The sequence below is a fragment of the Carettochelys insculpta genome, chromosome 6 (genome assembly GCF_033958435.1).
Source record: "Carettochelys insculpta isolate YL-2023 chromosome 6, ASM3395843v1, whole genome shotgun sequence".
Lineage (NCBI taxonomy): Eukaryota > Metazoa > Chordata > Testudines > Carettochelyidae > Carettochelys > Carettochelys insculpta.
Window position 1 is genome coordinate 58,521,360 of NC_134142.1, and position 23,970 is coordinate 58,545,329.

Below are 23,970 nucleotides of genomic sequence, written 5' to 3' on the forward strand. Positions count from 1 at the left end.
CAAGGTTAATACTTTGATTACAAAAGAGCTAGCACACACTTTAATTCACAGATCTGTACTTGTTAAATGCGTGCAAAAGCAAAAGGTAAAACACCTAGTAGGTCTTATTCTCACCCCTGCGTTACCAGCGTGGTGTGGCTAGAGTCTTCTCTCAATCCCTAGGGAAGAAGTCTTTTTACGAGGAAATGGGAGTCCCGTGGGACCTCGGGAGGCAAAAACCCTCCTGTCCGGCAGGCAAAGGTAATTGGAGCTCAAAAAGGGGTCTGCCAGACCCTCCTCTTATACGTCTTGGGTCACGTACGTTTCTTCCTTATCTAAAAGGTGCCAATTGAATTAAATCGTCCCGTGGTGCTGGTTCTCACAGGGAGTTCAAGGGCTTAGCACCTGGGAGGTGGAGACAATTTAGGGCAATTTTTTCTTAATGGGCCGGAGATTCCTCCATCTGGGACCAAGTGTGGGCGTATTAATCACTGGTACCAGACAAGGGCAGCCCAAGGCCCTGGCAGTCTGTTAGTCCGTTGTCCTTTGTTGTCTGGTTTCGGCCCATTCAGGGTCTGTCTGGCTCTTGCTCTGGAGCATCAAAGACTTGTGCTAGGAGATAAGCACATCTGCGCTCGGGCATTCCAAGACTGGGCTGTTCCTTTCAACCTTTTTGTGCCTGAAGCACCTAAGGGAAGCAAGATGGAGTATAGCAAAGTTTGGGGGTGGGGGGGCTCTGTCTGGCTACATGCCCCTGCCCCTGTTGTCCTCCATGCCCTCCCTGCTGTCCCGCCTGCTGCACCGCCTGCTGCCCTGCCTGATGTCCCACCCCCACCTGATGTCCCGCCTGCCACCCCACCCACCAGCTCCACAGGGCAGGAGCCCACTGGGGCCAAAGACTGGGCTGAGGACCCACCCCGGCTGTACCTCCCCGTCCTCCCAGCCCCCAGCTGACCTTGCCAGGGACCCCGGTTGAGTCAGGGAATGGCCACCTGGACACGGCAGAGGGGGGAGGACCGTCCACCCCCACCCCGGAATGATGGGCCACAATGGCTGGCTTGCCCACGTCTTCCCCGTGTATATAGTTGTCCTCCCCGTATATAGTTATTTTCCATGATGCTGTTTGTTATTAGTTTTATATACACAGAGACGAGGTTTTTGGTTATTTAAACAATGAAGCAGTTTTATTTGTCAAAAACCCTGTGTCCTTTAGGTGGGGGTGGTGTGTAGTGCTAGGGGCAGTGTGCAGGGGACCCACCAGGGACGGCCTGGGTGGTTCTCACTAGGCCCCCTGGTCAAAGTACTCCTGCAGGGCCTCCCAATCCGGACCCAGACCCCGTCCTGGTGGGCCTGGCAGCTAGGGGCAGCAGCCGGCTGGGGGTAGCCTGTTCCAGCCTCCAGTGCCCAGCCCTGCACGAAGGCCTCCCCCTTGTTTTCCACCAGTTTGTGGAGCATGCAGCAGGCACCCACACCCTGGGGGATGTTTGGGAGGCCCACATCCAGGCAGGCCAGGAGGCAATGCCACTGGCCCTTCAGGTGCCCAAAGGCCTGCTTGACCACTTGGCAGGCGTGGTTCAGTCGGGTGTTATAGTGCTCCTGGCTGGCACTGAGGTGGCCCATGTATGGGCACATAAGCCAGGGCTGGAGAGGGTAGGCCACATCTGCCACAAGGCAGAGGGGTACGGTGGTGTCCCCCAGGGGGATCTCCCTCTGGGGGATGTAGGTCCCTGCCCACAGCCGGCGGCATAGTCCCGAATTGTGGAATATGCGAGTGTCATGGGTACAGCCAGGCCATCCCAACTATGTGTTCTAGAAGCGGACACAGCTGTCCACCATGGCCTGCAGGACCACGGAGTGATAACCCTTCCAGTTGATATAGCACCTGCCACTGTGGTCTGGAGCATGGATGGGTATGTGGGTCCCATCAAGGGCCTCGAAGCAGTTAGGGAATCCCATGGAGGCAAATCTTGCGATGGCTGCGTCCAGGTCCCCAACTTGGATGACCCTCTGCAGCAGCAGGGCATTGAGTGCATGCACCACCTGCGGGGAGGGGACATGGGTGCCTGTGAGGGTATGCAGAGTGTGCCCCCCCAGGTCCCCCCCTCCCCACTGGGTTCAGGCCCAGACCTCCTTACTTCCATCACGACAGCCCTGACTGTGGCCTTGCCAATGCCGAACTGCTGGCCCACGGAGCGGTAGCTGTCTGGAGTGGCCAGCTTCCAGACAGCTATTGTGACCCTCTTCTCGACGGTGAGGACGCACTGCATCTGAGTGTCCCAGTGCCTCAAGGCGGGAGTGAGCCACTGGCAGAGCTCCATGAAGGTCTGCTGGCTCATGCGGAAATTCCGCAGCCACTGGTCATCATTCCATTCCCCCATAACCAGGTGCTCCCACCACTCGCTACTGGTGGGGTAGCTCCAGAGCCAGAGGGGCACCCGGAGGCGGGGGAGCAGGATGCCCCAGTGGTCTGGGGCATCCCCTTGTGCCCCTGGGGAGAGCTTTCCTGCCAGGAGCTCTGGGCAGCTGCCCTTGCAGCATCTAGCAGGGCGCCTCCTCTGCAGGAGACAGCTTGGAGGGCTTCCGGCTGCTGCTGGACATCCATGTCTGGGGGCTCGAGGTCTGTGAGGCTTGTGTCACCAACGCAGGGCTCACGCAGTGCAGGCCATGTCTGGGAGGGGTCCTTTAAGGGATCAGCATGCTGTTGCCCCACAAGGGCTAGTCTGCCCTGTGACCCTGTCCGCAGGCTTTCTCGGCCCCTTATTTTTCAGGGGGGGTGCTTGTATGTGTGGATGCTCTGCTTTTCCTTCCGGGGTGGCCCCTTTCAATGTTCTCTGTTGCTACTTCGACGCTGAACATCAACGGCACCAGCCCCGGAGGATGTGTGGACGATACGCGTTGAAGTAAATAGCCTACTTCGATGTAGCGTCCTAGTGTAGATGTAGCCATAGAGAGACAAGCAGGAAGTTGTCAAAAACTCAGAAAGGCTGCTCTTTTCCAATCCACTAATTCAATCCATGTTCACGCAGATCCTGGCCAGCACAGCCTTTCTGCACTGTGCAGGAGGGAAGGGTTTCCAGTCACAAGGCGGGAGACAGAGTGGTAGGGATGAGGTGGCCCAGGTCTTTGCAGAAGCCATCTCTTCCCCCTTCCTGACCTCCCCTCATCCACACTTCCTTGTGGCTAGAAGCAGCTTATCCCTTCCTGTCCATAGAAAGGCACATAATACCTCCAAGCTGCTGCTGATCATTGACATAACCAGCCACCTTTTCTCCTCCGGTTATAGGATGGGCAGAAAGAGGTTAAGCCTTAAGGATGTATTGTGCACAAGGGTCCAGGAAACCTGACTGCAGGATCTTCATTGAGCCCAGCCACACAGATGATTCAGGAAGTGGAACCCAGCAAATCTTGGGGACAAGACCTGGGGTGGGGGGTTTTGTGTGAAGAGGGGACTAAATGCCCTTGCCCAAGGAGCCAGTTCAGGGCATGAAAAGGCTGGAAACAGCTTCCTTCTGTCCACTCCAGAGCTTAGGTGATGAATACAAATGCTTCCCCATGATAGGATTGCATGTGACTTGGAACATGCAGGGCTTGGCTCCTCCTGGCCAGCATCCCAGACCAGAGCGTCTTGAGCTTTCCTCAGCTGCCAGCTCAGCGTGAGGCAGTGGGGGAAGGAAGGAGCCGGACAGCTAGGTTGTTGGTTTACTGAATGATCTGACCAGGTGCTGGTTTTCTGCATTGTGCTGGGAGTCTGATGTGCCCTGATGAGGAGGAAGGAGGATATGGAGGAGCAATGGAGCTGAAGAGACACAGCAGGGAGAGCTCAGTGAAAGAGAGAGCATATAAATGGCTGAAAGGCAGGCAGCAGAGAAGATGTAACCAGCCACAGACCCCCCCTTCCCCCCTGCACACCAGCCACTGTAGCAATGAGGCAGTGCAGCTTGGAAATGCACTGGGGAATGAAATGAAGGCAGACTGCTGGCCAACAGTCGGCATACAGCAGGGACTGCACTGACAGACCAGCGGGGAAGCAGCTGGCCCTGCACACTGCAGCTTTGCCCAACCACCAGCCTTGAACACTCACCCCCATCGTCGGCCACCAGACCTCTACCACTCACGGCTGGACAGAAAATATAGGATAATTTGCTCTTACGTAAGAAAAAGTAGGGACACTTGCAGGAAGGTTTTAATACAGGACGGTCTCTTTAAAAATGGGACATCTGGTCACTCTATATGTAAGAGAAGAAAAGCAGTTGTCCCACTTTACTAAAAATTGGTGATGCCTCAGATGAAGTACTGGGTCCATTTCTGGGTACCATGTTTTAAAAAAAGATGTGGACAAAGTTCAAGAAGTCCAGCAAAGACGAATAAAAATGAAAAAAGGTTTAGAAAAGCTGATCTAGGAGAACAGCTTAGAAAAACGGGTCATGTCTTGTGAAAAGAAAACTGAGGCAGAACCTGATAACTACATTAAAATATATTATATGCTATTATAATGAGGATTGTGATCAACTTTTTTCCACGTCCACTGAAAGAGGACAAGAAATAATGGGCTTAATTGGCAGCAAGGGAGATTTAGGTTACATATTAGAAAAAGCTTTCTAACTATAAGGGTAGGTAAACTCTGGAATAGGCTTCCAAGGGCTGTGTGGGACCCCTGTCCTTGGTGGTTTTTAAGAAGAGGTTAGACAAACACCTTGACATACTTGGTTTAGTACATGGGCTGGATTTGACCTCTGAAGGTGTCTTCCAGACCTACATTTCTATGATTCTATTTTCTATGAAAATTGTTAGGTAGGAAATCTCTTGTTCCTTATGCAGACTTCCCAGCGTTATTACTGTTACATATACTTAATTGGACAATTCTGACAGAACATATTCACTTTAATACTTCTGTGCAGAAATAGACAGACACATTCCCCTCTAATTTTCTCACAGAGATGTCTCAGTTTGTACAATGTGACCTCAAAAACATGTGTCTATCTCTCTCTGGTTCTCCAGAGCCAGAGGAGAATAGCAGTCTCAGTGTTGCCCACCAAACACACTTCAAACACTCTTCAGCAAAACAGTAATACAGGCATCAGGAATTCCAGTCCCTGAGTTAAAGGCTGTTTCCTCTAGTTTCTAGCAAGATAGGGATTCTGTAGCCTGTTCCAAATTAAGACTTGATCTACACTAGAGCTTACTGTTAACTGCAGATATGCAATTCTAGCTACAGCAATTGCGGAGCTAGAATTGAAGTATCTGCAGTTGACTGTAAGGTCTGTCCTCACTGAGGGAGGTCAACGGGAGTGTTTCTCCCATCAACCTCCCTTACTCCTCACAAGAGGAGTACAGGCAGTAGATTGTGGACCCCAGAGAAATTGATTTTGTGCAAAATCGAACTCTGGTAGATCGACCCTGAATGGGTGTAGACATAACCTTACAGATGCTGTGTTCCAGACCTCATAAGACAAGTCTTGATCCTATGTATCAGCTACTGAGTCCACAGTATTGTCTCAAATGTTCATATTTATAAGCTTTTCCCTTCCCTGCCCCTTTGACCTCCAGTTCAAAGACTGTGGATGTATGGAACCTATGAGAATGCTTGTCTTTAACTGAAACTGTATGTACAGCTTTGGAAATATCCACTGAACATATCTAGTAGTTAACACATCCCTCCAGTCCTTCCTAAGTTGCCCTTGCCCTCTCTCTGAATGTGTACATGCACAGAAGTTTCCGCTATAATCCATGTCTCCTCCCCATTACTTCTTTCCCTTTATTTGAGCATAAAAAGTCAGATGCTACAAAATAGAATGTGAATTATATTAACTTATCTCCTGCAGATCTTACCTGTGTTTTTAATTCCTGGTCTCTTTTGCAGCACATGGTGAAAAATAAATCTTGCAGCTTATTTACTTCATTCCTATTTCTCATCTTTTGAAGTAAACTCTATGGATTCCCCTGAAAGGCACTCTAATTTATTTGTTTCAAATTAATATGCATGCAACTTATGATCACGCTGCTAATATTTTTTAAAAAATCCATTTTAAATTGAAAAGAAGGTTTCCAATCTCTAATGAGCAAGTGTTTTAATGAAAAACTCCAGATACAAAAGATATCCTAATTATTACACTGAGTCTTCCATAAAATAACAATAACTAACAAAAGGGATGCTATAAATGCCTTATAGATATCCTGGTGATACAGGATAAGACTGAATGAAGATAAATCTATTCATCTGTGCAAGAAAACAGGAGCTTTCCAGACTATTGTAAAACACATCCTTTTCTTCATACTTTTTAAAGTGATTAATTTAAAACACTTTAATAAATGCTGAACACATTTTATAGATGTACCATTTAATATTCAAACTTCAGTAATATTATTTTCATATTCATAAGAGAAAAAAAATTATATTTAGAAGTTAACATTCAGTAACAACATCCAAAGCTAGAAAACATGAAATAAAGTTAAATCTTAGAGCTCTGTGCAGGTACAAAATTTGTGCAGGTTGAACCTCTCTAGTCCAGTATGCACTCATCTGGCAACATCAATAGTTCAGTATGACTTTCATTAGCTAGATGACCACTTATCAGGGATGTGGCCGAGTTTCCCAGGGTCCCATAAAGTTTGTTTACAGCCACCAGTCCTGGCTGTCAGTGTTCTGTGCTGTTATTTAGCTGTAATTTACCCCAAAATGTCATCTAAGAACCCAGTAAGCAGTGGAAGTATTGGTAATGTTGCTAGGCAATATTGACCTCTCATGGTCTGGCAAATTCTCTGATCCAGCACCAGTCAGGTTCCCAGGGTGCCTGATGAGAGAGGTCCAACCTGTATCTGCATCTGATCCACAAAACTGATCCACAGATTTGCAGAGTTTTAGATATAAAATGGGCATCTGTATCCATCTGCGATTGCTAAAAATGGTCCCCAGATGTTCATGTTGTTGTTGCAGCTATTGATGTATATAAAGCAGATATCTACAGATTTGCAAGGCCCTACTTATAATCTGTTCTTAACTCACAACAATGTGAAGAAAAGGCTAGAAATATATAATGAATTAGAGGAGAAGCAACACCTTTAACGGTGTCTCTGTAATGGAATAATATCCTGCAAATTTTCATTTAAAAATGAAGCACGACAACAATACTGAAATAAACAGAAATATGGTGTAACAGTATAAGATTGCAATGAAAACAAAAACAAAAAAAGCTCAAAAATTACCATTTTGTTTTCAATTATTAAAAACTAATCACCAAGTTTCAACATGGAGAGAATTTTATAGATATTGCATACTATCTATAGACTATAGAAAGGCAGATAAAAATCTTTAACTGTGGCTGCTCTAATAAAAATAAAAGAAAGAATACTCTTTGTTGGATACTTAGTCCTATTGGGACTCACAAAAAAGGGAAGAAGGGAGGGAACTAACTAATGGAGGTGGGAAGCTTGGTGAGGCAAGACTTAGGAAGATACAATTTTAAGTATTGAAATATCTCTTCCTACAGATGAAAAGCAAAGCCACCTGGTATGTAGTGATAATCTTGTAAATATAGCAAGTGAACACACACACACACGGTGACTTTGTAGGACACATGAAAATAAGCAATCATGCCTATGTCAAATCCAAATATGAATACTTGCCTAAGAAAAAAATTATTCTGACTCACCTGTGTATGTTGCTGCTTGCTACTAGATCCAATAAGTCAGATCTGAAAATTTCCACTTCAGTCCTCTCTTATGGCTGAGGCAGCTGAGCATTTTCTTTAATTCATCTTAGTAAAGACCTGCGTTCTAGTCCCATTTCTGCATGTACTATATGTAGCTGGTAGACAACAGTTCTGCCTATCGCCCCAATGCTGCAAGCTCTTCCAGCATAGAACTTGTGCACTGGAGGGACTGAATTATCAATATTTAGGAAGCTCTATATCAGATTTATATCATAATGAATCTAGGATTCACCAAAGCCATCTGTGAATTAACGAATCTGCTGTTTTCTCCTTTTCTCAAGATCATAAATAAAATGAACAAAATGTTAAACAAACCTGAGTTTTTGTCTTTACATTGGACATGACAAAGATCTTTTATTCTCTCCTCTCTGTGCTCTGAGAGATGATCATTGAAATAACTGCTCATATTTATTAGAGCATTTATTATTTGGTACCGTAAGAGTCCAAAATTATTACATCTAATCAGCTGATGTCTGAATTTGGGAGAGGAATGTACCAAATCGCAGAGAACTAAATGTCCCTGAACTTTGGGAGAGATCCAGGATTTGAATCCAGATCCAGATCTAAAATTTGTCTCTTGAATTTAACATTCTTGTAAGTGGAAGTGAAACCCTGGGGCGTGGGCAGAGGGAGCCAAAAAAAAAAAAAAAAAACCAAAACTTTGGATGTTCAAAGTCTGTCCCCGATTTTGTAGTGTGAGTTTATGTTTACTCTGAAATTAGTTTCAGAGTTTCTAGAAAAAAATAATCACAGAAAGTAATTATGCTATAGACTAAACAAAAAGTGAGCTGATGGAATGTACTCAAGAGATCAAGAAAAGAGATTTGAAAGAAAAAAATTTTTAAAGTTGATTTTATTGTCTCACTTCATAACACTGTAATATTATCTACAATTCATCTTTTTGACATGGACAAGCCTTGGTAGGACACTGGCAGTGGTCAGTGGGCTTCACCATCATCCAGGCAAACTTGCACAGATGTTCCTTGTTGCAGTCTTTCTGCCAATATATAACATTCCTGCGGTTTAGATTTGCTCCAGCACAAGAATCATACCACCACCCTCCACCTGGAATGCCATTGTACTCTAGTTTGGCACAGTTCTGAAAATAGTTATCATTGTCTCTGTCTTTTGTAGTGAACTTCTGATTATCATGGAGATAAGCTTCTGTATCCTGGGTCAGGGCATCGGCAGCAGTGCCTTTGTATAGGCCAAGCCTGATTCTGTACTGAGACTCCTCATTTTCAATTTTGAATGGTTCATACTCCCCCCATTTGATTTCAGCATTTAGGTCTACAAGTTTGACTCTAAGTGTATATGGCCTTGAGGTGCCAGTTAACTGATATACATATTCATTCCCTAACCAGTAGTTGTCATGAACTGAGCCAAATCCATACTTGTAGTCCTGCCATATCCTATCAAAGTCCACAGTGCTATTGGCTGTAATGTGTTGTATTACCGTCCACCCACCATCTTGCATTTTACAGTAAACAACAATAGGATCTTTCATTGGCTGAATCACATAAAGACCATCCTTGGCGCTTCCTTCAGAGTGCTGAAAAATCTCATAACAATCCCTTGGATATTCTATGGGGGGAAAAGAAAAGTATGTTCAGCATTTTCAATTTGTAAACCTCTCTACATTCTGGACTTTTAACTTCAGAATGAATGAACTATTATTGTATCTAGCATTTGACCAGGATATAGTATGGCCACAATCTTACTTCAGTTCATACATGGGACACCCACTAAAATCAATGGACACAATACAGCAGATGGTCAGGGCAGAATGTGCCCATAAGATGGTGAGAGAAATTTTTAAAGGCAACAAAAGAAATTACTTGCCGAACTCCTTTTGCCTTTCAATGACAGTGTGCCACTTAGCTACCCAATGGCTATGTCTATACTTGCCCCCTTCTTTGAAGGGGGCATGGTAATCAGGGTGATGGGAGATTACTAATGAAGTGCTATGATGCTTATGCAGCATTTCATTAGGCAAATTCTCCCCCACAGCAACTTTGAAGCATCAAACTTTGAAGTGCCAGCATGCCTTGTGGGTGTGGGCACGTCAAAGTGCCCACACTACTTCAAAATGCCTTTATCCCCAAAATTTTAAGGAATACTTTGAAGTGCCCATGGTTACATGCAGGCTGGCACTTCAAAGTTTGACACTTTGAAGTTGCCACGGGGAGAATTTGCCTAATGAAGTGTTGCGTATGCATCACAGCACTTCATTAATAATCTCCCATCACCCTGATTACCATGCTCCCTTTGGAGAAGGCAGCAAGCGTAGACCAGCCTTTGTGTATCTGGAAATCTCCCCTGTAAAATATAATCACTCTCCAAACACTACAGCAGGAATGCAACCCTATTTTGTTGATAGGAATACAGGCAGAACAGGCAAAAAAGAGCATTTATATTAAATTCTCGAGATTATGTCAAGTGTTGGTTTATGCAGGGAAGATCTGCACAACTTTCAGGAATGCAGAAGTACAGCACAAAGTGGTAAACCTAGAAACTCACTTTAGACACAAATTTTGTCTAGATTTGGACCCTGATTTTGGTTCATTGATTTTAGCTGGTGTTGTATGTATGGAACTACATCAGGCTGTGGCCACAGCGGAACGAAAAAAATATTTCACACCAATAAGAGATGAAACAAAAATCTTTTCACTTCACTGTAAATATCAAAATCTATGGGCTGAAGTGGGACTTGTATGCTACCGAGGACTCAGATAAGATAGAAGTGACATGTAGGCCTTTGGCTGGCCCTCTGCTGAGGAGCGAATGTCACCCGTTGTGAATAAGTCTTATGTAAATCACTGATAAGACCCTGGTACAGCAACAAAAGGAACCTTTGGTTATATACGTGCTGATTTCAAGCAGCTCTGAGATGAAGTCTCAATATCTGGATTTTGAGATAAAAACGCATAGCTACATCTCAGCAATTCCTCTTGTGTAGAGAAGATTATTATTTAGCATCTATTTAATTAACCAGAGACTCAGACATGATCTATAATAGACAGTATTTCACAGGTAAACTACGATTCTATGAATCATGTTGAAAGGAGCCCAAGTACATTATATACTATTGATACAATAGTCAGTGCATAGGCTACATTTGGGGAGTGCACAGGGGGTTCACATGCACCCCCCAATGTCACCATCCCCCACACTCACTGAGAGTGTCATTTCCAACGAGTACGAGGGCAGTCCTGCCCCTCTCCCCCTCCTCTGCAGCATAGTGACCGGAAAGTGCTGCTCCTAGGTTGTGCTGCTCCAGGGAAGGAAGGGGGCTGCTTCCCCCTCACACCAGAAGTGGCATGGCACTTCTGCAGCCAGAGGTGGGGGCCAGAGCAGGGGTGGAGAGAGAGCAGGGCATGAGCAGGGAAGGAGTGAGGAATGAGTGGAAAAGGGGCAGGAGGGGAGGGACATGAGTGGAGAAGAGGCAGGGCAGCGGCACTTGGCTGGTGACCCCCGAGAATGCTTACATCGGTCACTTCTGATTCAGTGAGATATTTGACAAATTGACAATGTTTTTGGAAAATACCTACAGGCACCAGAAATGGCTTACTACTGAATTAGGGTTTTCACTTCTTAGTTGGCACTTTCTGTAGAGTCTTGACAGACTGATAGAAATTAAGGTGTGGTATATTGAATTTAATTGCTCCTTATGAAAAGGAGACTGCTGTTCCTGAGATACTTTAGGGTGGGACGTGTTTTCCAAAGATGTAACAACAACAAAGAAGGAAAAAATCTGCCCATGGCTAAATATTCCACATGAGAGCTCAGAAAAGACTAGCCTTTGCCCAACTCTCTAGAACAGGGGAGCTCTCAAAGTGTGGGTCAGGACCTAAACTGAGTCACAACCCCTTTTAATGGAGTCTCCAAGGTTGGTCTTAGGCTTGCTGGGGCCAAATCCCAAGCCCCACTGCCCAGGACCAAAGCTGAAGCCTCAGCCCCACCACTCAGGGTTGAGGCTAAAGCCCTGGGTTGCAGAGCTCAGGCTTTGGCTACTGCTTTTGGTGGTGGAGTTCAGATTACAGGCCTCCTTGAAGCCTTTGGGCTTTGACACTCTCCCCTGACCCCGCAAGCTAGGCTGGTGGGGTTTGGCATTGGTGTCCCCACTTCTGAGGTCATGGAGTTATTTTAAGTTGCCAGAAAGGGGCTATGGTGCAATGAAGTTTGAGAAACACAGTTCTAGAACAAAACAAATGGATGATATTGTGCACCCAACATATGAGTAGTTCATGAAGTTTTTTTTTTTTTTTTGTTTTCCTCTCACAGAAGCCATTTCCTTTCTCCCACAGGGAGAATCTGGCTTCCAGTAAACTCTAGTTCCAGATTATCAGAGTTCCTCACCTGCCATTCTGTAGTGTTGTGGGAGGATCACAGTATCTGGTGCTCACATTTCTTTACTCACAGAAGTCCCTAACAGTCCTTGCACTGACCATACATCTATGGTCCATCCTTTCTTCAGGGAAAGATCAGCTAATATAACTGAACCCTCTCTGAGTTGAGACCATCAACAATTCAGAGAAACTCTAGAGTAGTGAACCCCAAGAAGGTGTTTGGAAGGAAACACCTTCTGGGAAGAGAAAGGGACTCAACCCATTGGTAAATAAAGTGTTTTCAAACTTTTAATATATTTGCAGATATGTGAATAAAAGGCATTATAAAAGTGCTAACTTGAATTATGAACGTTTATTATTAAATACAGTATTTAGCTCTGATTTTCTGATGCCTAAAAATATTTATAAAAGTACTCACAGACTATGGTAGTGGGTGCCAACATAAAAAAATAAGACTATAAAGTAAACTGCATCCATCCCCTCTCTTGCCAAAGTACCTTTCTCATTGATGTTACTCAATCGCTGGTAGCCTCCTGGAGGGAGAAGGTGGGTGTTAGCAAGCACCAGAGCTTCTTCAGCGCTTGTCCACACAGCACATTTGAAGAGTAATATCAGAATAAATCCCAATGAACTTTTCAAAGTCATCTTCTTCCGAGTCAACCCCTCCGCAGAGCTACACACTAAAAGCATAACACTGGTGTTTAAAATTAAATTATTTATTACTTGCAGAAAAAATAAACTCTTGAAGGTGAAACAGAAAGACCTCCTTTCTACAGAGCCAGATCGCACCAAAATGGATTTTTCTCCTCTCACACTCCCTGGTTTTTCAATGTGTCACATTGTATTTCTGACAGATCATTTTATGTGTAGCACTGTATCCCATCACTTGGAATACATCTGATCTCGTTCTTTTGCACCTTATCAGTCAAAGCGACATCACACAGTTTTAGGTACATTAAAACACATCATTACTTTATTTTTTATTAAAGTTTAAATTGAAAAAAGCACATCTCATTTACTGGATCTGATTCTCCAGTATTCCCTGAACCTGATCTACACTGGTACTGAGGGACGGAAGGTAGACCTAGCACACGCTAAACACCAGCTCCACCTGCTGCCTATGTCTATGAAGCAGCAATAGGCGGAAGAGTGTACAAACTACTGAGAATATTTTCAGGCACCAAAGCTCAGGTAAGCACATCTGCACTATAATTAGGATAAACTTCCACCTGTGGCTGCAGGGCACATGTCAGGTAGGCCAGATGAAGAACACTAACCTGTAGATTTGCAGTTGGAATAAAAAGAGCTTCCCCCTTCAACCAAATCTGTCCCTAAATAAAACCACATGGTTTTCTTGCAGTCAGAATGCAATATTTTAAATACAGGGTTTTTCATAGTCACATTTGCCTCTCCTCTCTAGGTTCTTTGACTCCTAGATTAGTAACTGTTACTGACCCTCTTCAACTCTAAATAGGGCCAGTATCAGCTTATACATTATTAGAAGCCAGATTTATACATTTGTTTTGGTTTGTTTTTAACCCCAATTCCAAACTTGTTTTAATGTTTTGAAAATAACCAAGGAAAAATTCCAGGGTTTTTTTTTTTAAATAGGTTGAACTGCTCTAGTCCAGGACCTCAGGATCTAACCGGCACTGAATGAGAGAACTTGCTGAACCATGCAAGGTCAACATTGTCTAGCAGCATTACCCACACTTTCATTGCATACTGGGCTCCTAAAAGATATGTAGGGGCAAATTACAGCTAAATAAGAACACGGAACACTGAGAACCTGGACTGGTGGCTGTAAACAAACTTCATGGGACCACGGGAAACTTGGCCACATGCAGGATAAGTGGCCACCTGGCTAACTAAAATCATGTCAGATTATGGATATTACTGGACAAGAGAGTTCCAGATTAGAGAGGTTCAGCCTGTACAAATAAAAACTGACAATGCAGAACACTACTGATACAGCAAAATTTATGCTTAACTTTCAGCATTCACTGTACTCCCATGGAAGTCAATGAAATTTAAGCTTCTGAGTAAAATGAAGCAGACAGATTAAACATTATTTAGAAAACAACTGAAGAAAAGAGTGTGAGGCAGAGAGCTTACCTTTTGTTTCAAGTGAAGCCTGAGAAAGAAATAGCTGAGGCAAATCACTGAGTGAATTCTTTGGAACTGTACTTTGCCTGCTGCTGAAGTCCAGGTGAACAGCTCAGCCCTATCACAAAATCAGAAGACCTGCAAAAGTGCATCTTCCTGATTTCATTGTGTGTTCTTGGACTAGTGGACTTTACTCTGACACATTGCATTTGCAAGTAAGCATGTCTGAATTAAAAACCTATAAAGTTCCATGAAGCTCTAAATGCCTCCACTAAAACTGAAACTTCTGTGATAAATGGGTGTACACATTGCTGGTGAACACTTGACATTTAGGATCCAATGCAACAAAGCACTTAAATTCATTCCCATTCAGCACAGCACTTAATGCCGGCTTCATTTTAAGTAAATGGTTAAATCTCGCTGACTGCCGTGAGAGGAAAGCGTATTATGAAAGTTAAACAAAAAGTTTGCTGTATCAGTACTGTTCTGCATTGTCAGCTTTTATTTGTTAAAAAAATAATAATAATTCTGGGATTTTTTCAGCGGTTATTTTCCAAACATTAAAAAAGGGCTATCAAGTCAAAAACAAACAAACAAAATTTGAAAAAAATACTGGGGGAAGAAGAAAATATTAGTAATGTACAACATTTTACTACAGTATAATTGAAACTTTAAATACAAAGAAATTTGTCTCTCTCTTTGAGCACTTAGTTTTTCCAGAAATCCTGGTTTGGATACACCAGCATAATTTTCTGCAAAGCACCCTCACTTGTGTTGAGACTCTTGCTGTCTTGGAGGTTGTCCAGCTTTGAAATAGACCCTGGAGATACATTCAGATCTCACTGCACCACATTGCTGAAGTTTGAGATGTGTCTTGATGACTGTTCCAAAACGCCAGGACATCCAGTTTTACACCTTCACAATTAGACGTGATAATTTAAATAATAAATTCCCCTTTCAGATTTGAAATTTCATATTTAGCGGCAAGTGGATGAGACACTCTGGCTTAACAGTAGTAATCTGCAGCAAAATTCACCTAAGGAAGGCGTACAACACTTGAGCAACATTGCAAAAAGAATCTTCCACACCAAATACTTTGGGGTTCAGATTACTGGCTATGGTTGTATCCCACCTCTTGCTGAGCACTGTAATAAAGGCTTTGAATATCTTTTGTGGGGGGAGAGGAGGGTGTCATGTTCCAAGGCCAAAGGATTCTAGAAACAGCTGGGTTTTCTCATGGAATGTTTTTCCTGAATCTTTTAGTAACTGGCAGTCAGCTCTGCACTTGTTCTGTACTGGGTAAAACAAAACCTTCAGCTCGTTTGTATGCTTAAAAATGGTACCCAATTCAGTGATACAAAATTTAATGTCTCTTATTTCTTCTGTAGCAGTACTACTGATGGTGGAATGTTAATCAGATGAGCAGTACAGATAGCACATTGCAGCACTGGTTTCTCAATGAGTTTAATCTCCCATACAAACTTAGTCGTGTAGGAAGCAGAAATTATGTTAGGGGTGGCCACATTTTCCCAAGTGACTAGGTACATTTCAAACATGTCAGTTATTGCTCCATAGACAAAACAGATGTTAGCAGAGGGGATCACATCAGCACAAACAATGCAGAGTTATTTGCTTTGAAATGAAAGAATGAAAACAAAAGACCAAGAATCAAATGGGCCAAAGCATCAGGAGACTCATCCATAATCAGACTAGATGCCACATTTCTGCAAGAGAAAGTAAACCTGAAACTTGAAGCCTTGTATAAGAGGCTCAGTATTAGGCCTGAAATAAAATAGGGTCAGGCCCTGATAAAATAATGCAAAGTTAGCAAAAAAGAGTCAGTATGCAAACAAAAAGCAGGCTTTGCTTGCAGACATTGCAGACAGGCTCACAGAATCTGGCAAAACCACAGCTGGTATTGCAAAAACAGACATATTCCTGAAAAGTACTAGGCGCAGGCTCCTCACACAAACACATACCAGAAAGGAGGTACCCAAAAACCCTGGTATCAAACGTGGTACAAAGACACTCCCCTAATGTAACAGGAACATGTTGATGCCCTCCTAGCGATAGGTTCAGAATGGCAGTGTGGGGGATAGAGATGTGTTGACTAAGCCAACAAGCACAAGCTAAAGGGTGCCGACTCACTACATCATGGGGGCAACGTGTAACTTGTTTGTAATGGTGTATAAACACAGGTCTCAGAGGGAGTGTCTTTGGCCAACCAACCAGGGAATGGGAAGTCCTTCCATTCACTAAGATGAATCATGGGCATACATGTCTTGGTATCCCCATGGGCAGGCATGCCAACAGGAGGACGGGACAGAGTAGGCAACTGCCCTGGGGCCCAGCAATTCAAAAGGCCTGAGGCTCTGGAACATCAGGCCCTTTAAGTCACCACCAGAACCACACAAAACATGCTCTGGGCAGTGCTAACAGCTGCCTGGGGAGGGGTCCAGCATGGTCCAGGTGGCTCCCAGCCCTGCCTGAAGCCCTACCCGAAGCCCTACCCCTCCCAGGAGCATGGAGCCAGCGGCCTCCACCTTATCTAGGGGCCCAGCAATTCTGTCACCCTCCCCGCCCTTCCTCTGCCCCCCAGCCTGTAGTCTGGCAGGTGCTATTATCATGCTTTGTAGATCATAATCCTGGCTGCATGCCTTCACGACTAAACCAAGTCTTGTGATTTTACTGGAAAGTTCAACTGGCTCCTGTTGTATCAGAGGGGTAGCCGACTTAGTCTGTATTTTCAAAAACAACAAGAAGTCCTGTGGCACCTTAAAGACAAACAGATATTAGGGAGCGTGAGCTTTCGTGGGCAAAGACCGGGTTGTATCTGACAAGCAGGACCTTTGCCCACGAAAGCTTATGCTCCAAAATATCTGTTAGTCTATAAGGTGCCACAGGACTTCTTGTTGTTTTTTGATCCATACTATGGACTTTCTGTCCAGAACCAATGCAACTCACAGAAGGAACATACACACCACCACCACCTGGTAATAATTTCTATCAGCTTAGATGCTAAAGCAATGTCATTTTCTTGCATTTACTTGCAAGTGAAGTTGTCTGTATTAGGAAGAGTTGTTGGTGCTGGACAGTATTATTGCACAAAGTCGCTAGCAGGCTGCTCTACAATTATCTGTGGATGTCTGGCAAAACAAAGAGCATGCAAACATTCATTAATACAGTCCTGCCGTGCCCTCTCTTTCATTAAAGTCCTGGTGAAAGCTCCTGATTTTGTTTATCCAGAAGTTCACTTTCTTCTTTAAACTGCATTGCGTGGTTTTAACATGTACCTTTATTCTGCCAATATGAGCCCTGACCCAGTGCTGCAGTACTTGCACAGCAATGAATCCTCTTCCCTCCCATCTTTACTTTTCTTGAAAATTTCTAAGCACTAATTTTCTTGTTGGCATTCATGCACAGGTTTACATTTTCACTCTGTTTACCTTTTTGCCTTCTCTTTACCTGTGGAGGGCTCTTTAAATTCAGCACTGCACAAAATATCTGTAAAGAAATAAATGGGTAGCATCTCCTTGGGAGCTCCTCACAGCATAATAATAACAACATTTGATTTCCCAACCTCTCCTGTGTGGGTCTTCAATGTTTGATGCCATGAAACTGCTTCATTTTCAGAGCTGCACGACACAAGTGTTAATGTTTAACAAAAATATTGAATGGATTAATGAATAGGTTTAAATCAGTAAATTGGTAAAACCGTATTCCTTTAATTAAAATGTTGGTCATTTATTTGTGAAAAACCAGTAAAAACTGAAACACACAGAACACTATGGATCAGGCACAGCCTTAAACAGGACATGAAAAAAGAAAAAAAAAAAGCATAAGGGGTTTGACTGTTAGTTTCATATTCTATTTTATTTGAATTATCAAGCAATATATTTATTAAGAGTAAAAATCTAGGCTGCAAAGCATGAAAGAATTAACTCTTGGACTCTCTATACCCGCACATAGTCTGGAAGAGATACAGGAGGGTTAAAACTACCTTTAATAAAGCACCCATGGGACCTGACTGGTGCCGGAGGAGAGAGTTTGCCAGACTATGGAAGGTCAGTAGTATCCAGCACATTACCACCACTTCCACTGCTTACTGGGCTCCTAGAAGATACTTAGGGGTAAATTACAGCTAAATAATAGCACAAAACACTGAGAGCCAGCACTGGTGGCTGGAAACAAACTTTATGGGGCTGTGGGAAACTTGGCCACACCCATGATAAGTAGTCATCTGGCTAACTACAATCATACCACGTTACAGATATTGCCAGGTGAGAGAGTGCTGGATTAGAGAGGTTCACCCTGTAATAAAGAAAGTCTTAATCATAGGGCCAGATTAAGCTGCAGTGATTCCATAGGAAAGAGTCTGACTTAGGACCTTTCTTCTCTGGTTACTTCAGAGACATCTTAGAATTCTAGGCACTGCTATAGTGATTCTTTACTGATCACACCTACAGTAGCCAAAGACATCTTGTTTTTTGAGTTTTCTCCTCTTCCACATCTTCCATCATTATTTCTTCTCTCCTTCCATCACTCCACATTTCTCCCCTTTTTCATTTTTTTTTTTGAGTCTTTATCACTTCTGCTTTGCCAGGTTGAAGGAAAGTGGAAAATGCTGTTATGCTATTGACTAGCATAGAGAAGGCATTTGCAGTCATCTCCTGATTCCCAAAGAACCAACCACTCTTGTACAACAGAAGCTTTTGAAAATTACAAAAGTAACAATATATTTTCTTTTACTTCTAAACTGAAAATAGGTAGGACCATATTGTACCTCATCATCTCTGGCCCAGACAAAGTTTTGAAAATAAGTATTCATTAAAATATCCATTCCTGAAAATGATACATATAGTTTGATTTAGGATTACTCCATTTACTCCTGTGGCTTATCTGATAGCATATAGATTTTATTTATATTTCAAGTAACCCATTATGATATTGACTTAACTGAACACTTTAACCTCAACTACTGCATATTTCTCCTCTGAAGTATATCATGATACATGGACCTTTTATTTATTCCTGTGATGCTTGCCACTTTATTTTAATCAGACTGCATCTCATCCCATATGGAAAACTTAGGACCAAATTTGATCTTTAATTCACTGTTTGAGCCCACAGATGATGGAATCATATTAGGATGTGTCATATATTTCTTCCTCAACTAGCTTCAAATAGAATTTGACAAGATGGTGCTAGTCTAGTCTATTTTACTTCGTAACAAGGATTTGCATAATGCTCTGTATGCAATGACCCTGCCGTGGTGGCAGTTAAACCGTGGTAGCAGAAATAGATTTAAGCATAGTTTCAGTACTGCAGACCAGATACCACTCTTCGCAAACTAAGGGAATGACTGAGTAAAAGCTTGCTTGTGTGAGGAGCCCCATAGGCAACTACTAGGTAACTACTTTGAAAACTGGGTCTGCATAGGAATTTGACTCACTCAATTGACTCTGAATTTATTTATAGCTTTAGCTAAGTGCATTTTTGTACACTGAAGTTCTAAATGGCATAATTGAATTATCATTGAAAATATATTATGCTTCTCTCACACACTCATGCTAATCTTCTGAGTTTCATGAAAACATCTGTGCTGCTTTCTTTTTGTTCCTTCTATAATTTAGGACTTGTAAGGGCCATTGTGACAGTTTATGTGAGACAAAAGAACAGAAAAAAAAATGTTCCACTCACAGCAGTGATCACTCAACTTTGAACTTGTGAAGTGGCAGTCATATGTGAAGAACTTGCTTTGGTTGACACTATAAGGAAATGGTTATTAACCTGCTGGAGTGAAAAACAGAAGTATTTCACATGCATTAATGATTTGTAATAAGAACCCTAGTCATACATTGCAGTAAATAAAAAACCTCAAAACTTCGTCTCTTGGAAACTTTTGAAATTTCAAATGTTAAGAAATCAACTTTTTCCTATCTACAGTTCTGAAATATTCCAAAACTTGCAATGGGAACAAAAAACATTTTCCCAACCTAAATTACCATTCTTTTCATCAGTTTTTCAGCAGTTCAGCCGTGGATTACTTACATTCACTGGGAACTCACGGATAGTTGTAAAGGTCTCAATTCAGCAAAAAGCATTTAAGCATGCATTTAATTTGAAGCATATGCTCAAGTCCATCCTTATTCAGCTAATATACTTAAACATATGCTCAAGCCTCCATGAAGTCAATGGTACTGAAAATTAAGCATGTGGCATGCAGTGCTAAATAAGAGCACAAATGCTTCACTATTAATTATCAAGTATATTTTTATTATCAACAGCCTTAGTGCTGACAAATTGTCAGTTAAATGGGTAGGTTGTTCTGGCTGGATACCTCAAAGCAGTATATTAAATTATTCATAGATAAAGCAGTGCATTGATCGAGCCCTATTTTACCAACTCCAAATTGTCAGTCTAAAAAGTTCTACTCCAGGCCAGTCACAAAGGGATCTAAGTTCAAGTCTCTCATCCCAGACCAAGAGTGTCTGGGAGCTCTGCTGTGCAATCTAACAGAAGGAGCAGTATGAAGAATATCTGAAAGAAACTTGATGTTGCCTTCCTCCCAGAGGACACACTGTCACAGGAAGTTCTTTGAAAGGTGGAAGCATAAGGTGCTTCTAAACATGAGAGAGATTTTAGAATCTGGTGCATAAGGTTTGTGAGGCGCTCAGATCCGATGGAGATGAGCCCCTCTGAAAAAATACATTAATGCATAAATAAATAAATGCACTTTGATTCTACTACAGAGACTGGCAACAACCAAAAACTGTCTACTCAAACAACTTGGAACTTTAGCAAACTTAATATCTGGATCTGACTGTTGTGCTTCAAGGTCTCATCTGTTAGAACAGCAGCAGTGATCACCCTAATGGTTGGGCAGTAGACTCCTAGCTGTCTAGTGGAGTTCATGGCGTACTTGGGGTCTTGGGTTATGATCACTTGGAGGAGACTACCAGTTGATTTTCCTAAATACAGGAAAAAGGTGCTGCAATTGTAGCTACATGAAAGAGAGGACATAAAATATAGAGAGAGAGTAGCGCGTTTCTAAGGGTATGAATTTTTCCCAATCCAATTTCTTCAAGCTTCATTTCTATTAGACATAACCCCTGCTCAATGGCTGAGATGATGACAACCACTGAAAGCAGAATTAAAAATCTGCCTGGGAAGCAGCACTGTGGAGCTTCACACTGATATCCTAAGATGAAAGAGATAACTATAAATATGTACAATAAAATTCTGGTAATTAAGTAATAGTGTTTGTTTTCTATCAAATCAGAGCAAAGAGTTTTTGACACAATCCAATTCTTCGCTGTACTTTTGTTGCACTGGTATTTGTGGCCAAGAGTTTGTACGCGCGTGCACACACACACACACAAAAATTAGCATTAGTTTAAATTTCTGGTTAAAAAGCAGCACACAGAAGAATAAAGGAAGCAGGGTGGTTACTTCCAGTTTACAGGAATATAGGTTATAGCAAAGACAGAGAACTTTTCATAATCAAACTTCTAATCATAAACTGTTTTAATATTCTCAATAAAATGTCCTGTTATAATAGCAATATACCTGCCTTTATCTAGCTTAGCTAAACCCTTGACTTGGAACATGACAGAAATATTAGGCAGTAAAAGTATGCAGAAACAAATTATAGGAAAAGCATTAAATATACATGAATAAGCAGCTAGTTTGAACTCTATTTAAAGAAACAAACACTGCTTATATCATGCTAGTAATTAGTCTTTGAAACTATGGTTTCCTAACAGTGCAACTGAGATAAGACAAAGTTCAGCTGGGAAAAATGAAGATGCATATTAACAATTTATTGCAAAACAATAATAGAACAAGTAGGTTCCACAGTGCATATTTGGTCTATCATAAAATACTCATAACAAGCTAAGGAAGAAAGATAGCACAGATTATCTACAAAAAAAACATCAGCTTTTTTTCCTAATAATGAATTCAAAGGAGAAAGAGAGACAGTTCTTCACTATTTTTCTCTTTTGTTGCGTGTACTATTATAGATAGGGTGGCCGTATCTCTCAAGGCCACATACTGGATGGGGGGCTCCCCTGACTTCCCTGAGCCACGGGGAAGTGGCTGTGATGGAGCAGCTGTAGCACTCCCCTTCCCCCAAGGCTTGGGGCAGTGGCTGGGATGGAGAAACTGCAGCACTCCCCTGCCCTTCCCTGAGGTCCAGGGAAGGGGAAAGTAGCTAACCTCCTGGCTCCCTCTGTTGCAGAGAGCACATACTGACACACAGCATGTGCTCTCTGGCAGTCAGCTGCGCTTGCGCAGCAAATACAGGACAATTAGTTCCTTTTGTAAACTAATTTGGGATGCCTTTTTGGCCTCCTAAAAACGGGATCGTCCCACCAAAAATGGGACAGATGGTCATCCAAATTATAGAGGGGGGTGTCACATATGCAGGGTTGAGGCGTGTAAGTTAGAACATCATGTGACATCAGTGTCATAAATTGATATGTAGAATAAGATTTTGCATGAGGAGCTTTAAAAGCGCTATAGACATTTTTATTCCATTTTAAAACAGAAAACAAACATTGGAAGCTTTTATACTGTGTATTAAGTTTAAATCTATTAAATTTGGTCAATTCTGGAAAACCCTGCTATATTTTTCTCATTTAGCCTACAGTAATAGGGCTTTGGAGAAAGTAACTTTTATCACGACATAAACTTTGAAGGCAAATAAGAAAGTTCATAAATCTGGCCAATCCCATTCAGGCCAGGTGATCTCTTAGCAGTCGGGTGATAAAAATAATTGATTGATGCAATGAAAGTTGAAAGTGCTAGTAATACATATAATTTTTTCCAGCACTACCTCAACAATTAGTTTATCACAGCAAATTAGATGAGGTCCTTGTAATCTGTGCAAAAGTGCAAAAGCACAGGGGAAATCCAAGTGGGAAAGAAAGCCATATAAAGACTGTGTGTGCGCGCAATCAGTGCTATCATAGAATTACAGTACGAAGTTTCCAAATGGGACTAAGGGAATTACATGGATAATTCCTGCTGAGTTTCAACTGTGTCCACCGGTCCCCTTTAAAAAAATCTCAACCACAGAGATTACATTTAAGAGAGGTTCTTTTGGATCCTTTAGCCCAATATACAACATCTAGTAAGGAGTTGGGATGCCTTGGGGTGTGTGGCCAACCTTTCGCTGAGCACCTTGGGTAAATATGACAACTAATGCAGCTCATTAGGCAGTACCGTAGCAGGCCCAAAATTCTACCTTACTTTAATCCTGGGGTGATCTCACCTGGGCATGTAATTGTACCTCAGTCATGGGGAAGGAGCTTTTCTGATCTCTCTGTGCTGTGCAGAAGCCTTTGGGCTTCCACTATACTTCTCAAACCAGCCAATCGACTAGGATGGCCACCATCTAACTACTATCCCCCATCCCACACCTACAAGGAATCAGAGCTCCAGTGAGGCAGGAGGAAGGCTCTGAAAGCCACAGGGCCCTTTCAGCAATACCTTGATGAAGCATGTGCCTTTGAATACCACTAAGAAAACAAGTAATGGAAGAATATTTAGTGTGATTAGTTTCACCCATCTTTTATATTGTTGCCTGTAGTTACCTGTCTTCTCTACACACATCTTTAAAATTTCAGTTAAAAGTACAGCTATGATTTTAAAAAATGGCACTTAAAATATGTTGCTTTTATGTAGTCAGTGTTATCTGGGCCTATCCACATGCAAAGTAAATTTTTATTAATTTTTACTGTTAGCTGTGTACAGACAACACTCATTTAAAAGGGACGAGCAGGGCTGGATTCTGTTTTGTGCATCTACCACAGACAAGTATT

General features: G+C 42.5%; 1 protein-coding gene across 1 annotated transcript; it reads right to left on the minus strand.

Moving 5' to 3' along the window:
* Positions 1-8,544: 8,544 nt before the first annotated feature.
* Positions 8,545-14,461, minus strand: LOC142015354 (fibrinogen-like protein 1). Its single transcript, XM_074998833.1, has 3 exons — positions 14,153-14,461; positions 12,535-12,717; positions 8,545-9,272 (listed from the first exon to the last, which is right to left on the minus strand). The coding sequence occupies exons 2-3, from the start codon at positions 12,680-12,682 to the stop codon at positions 8,575-8,577; spliced, it is 846 nt and encodes a 281-aa protein (XP_074854934.1). The 5' UTR covers positions 12,683-12,717; positions 14,153-14,461; the 3' UTR covers positions 8,545-8,574.
* Between the last annotated feature and the right edge of the window lie 9,509 nt (positions 14,462-23,970).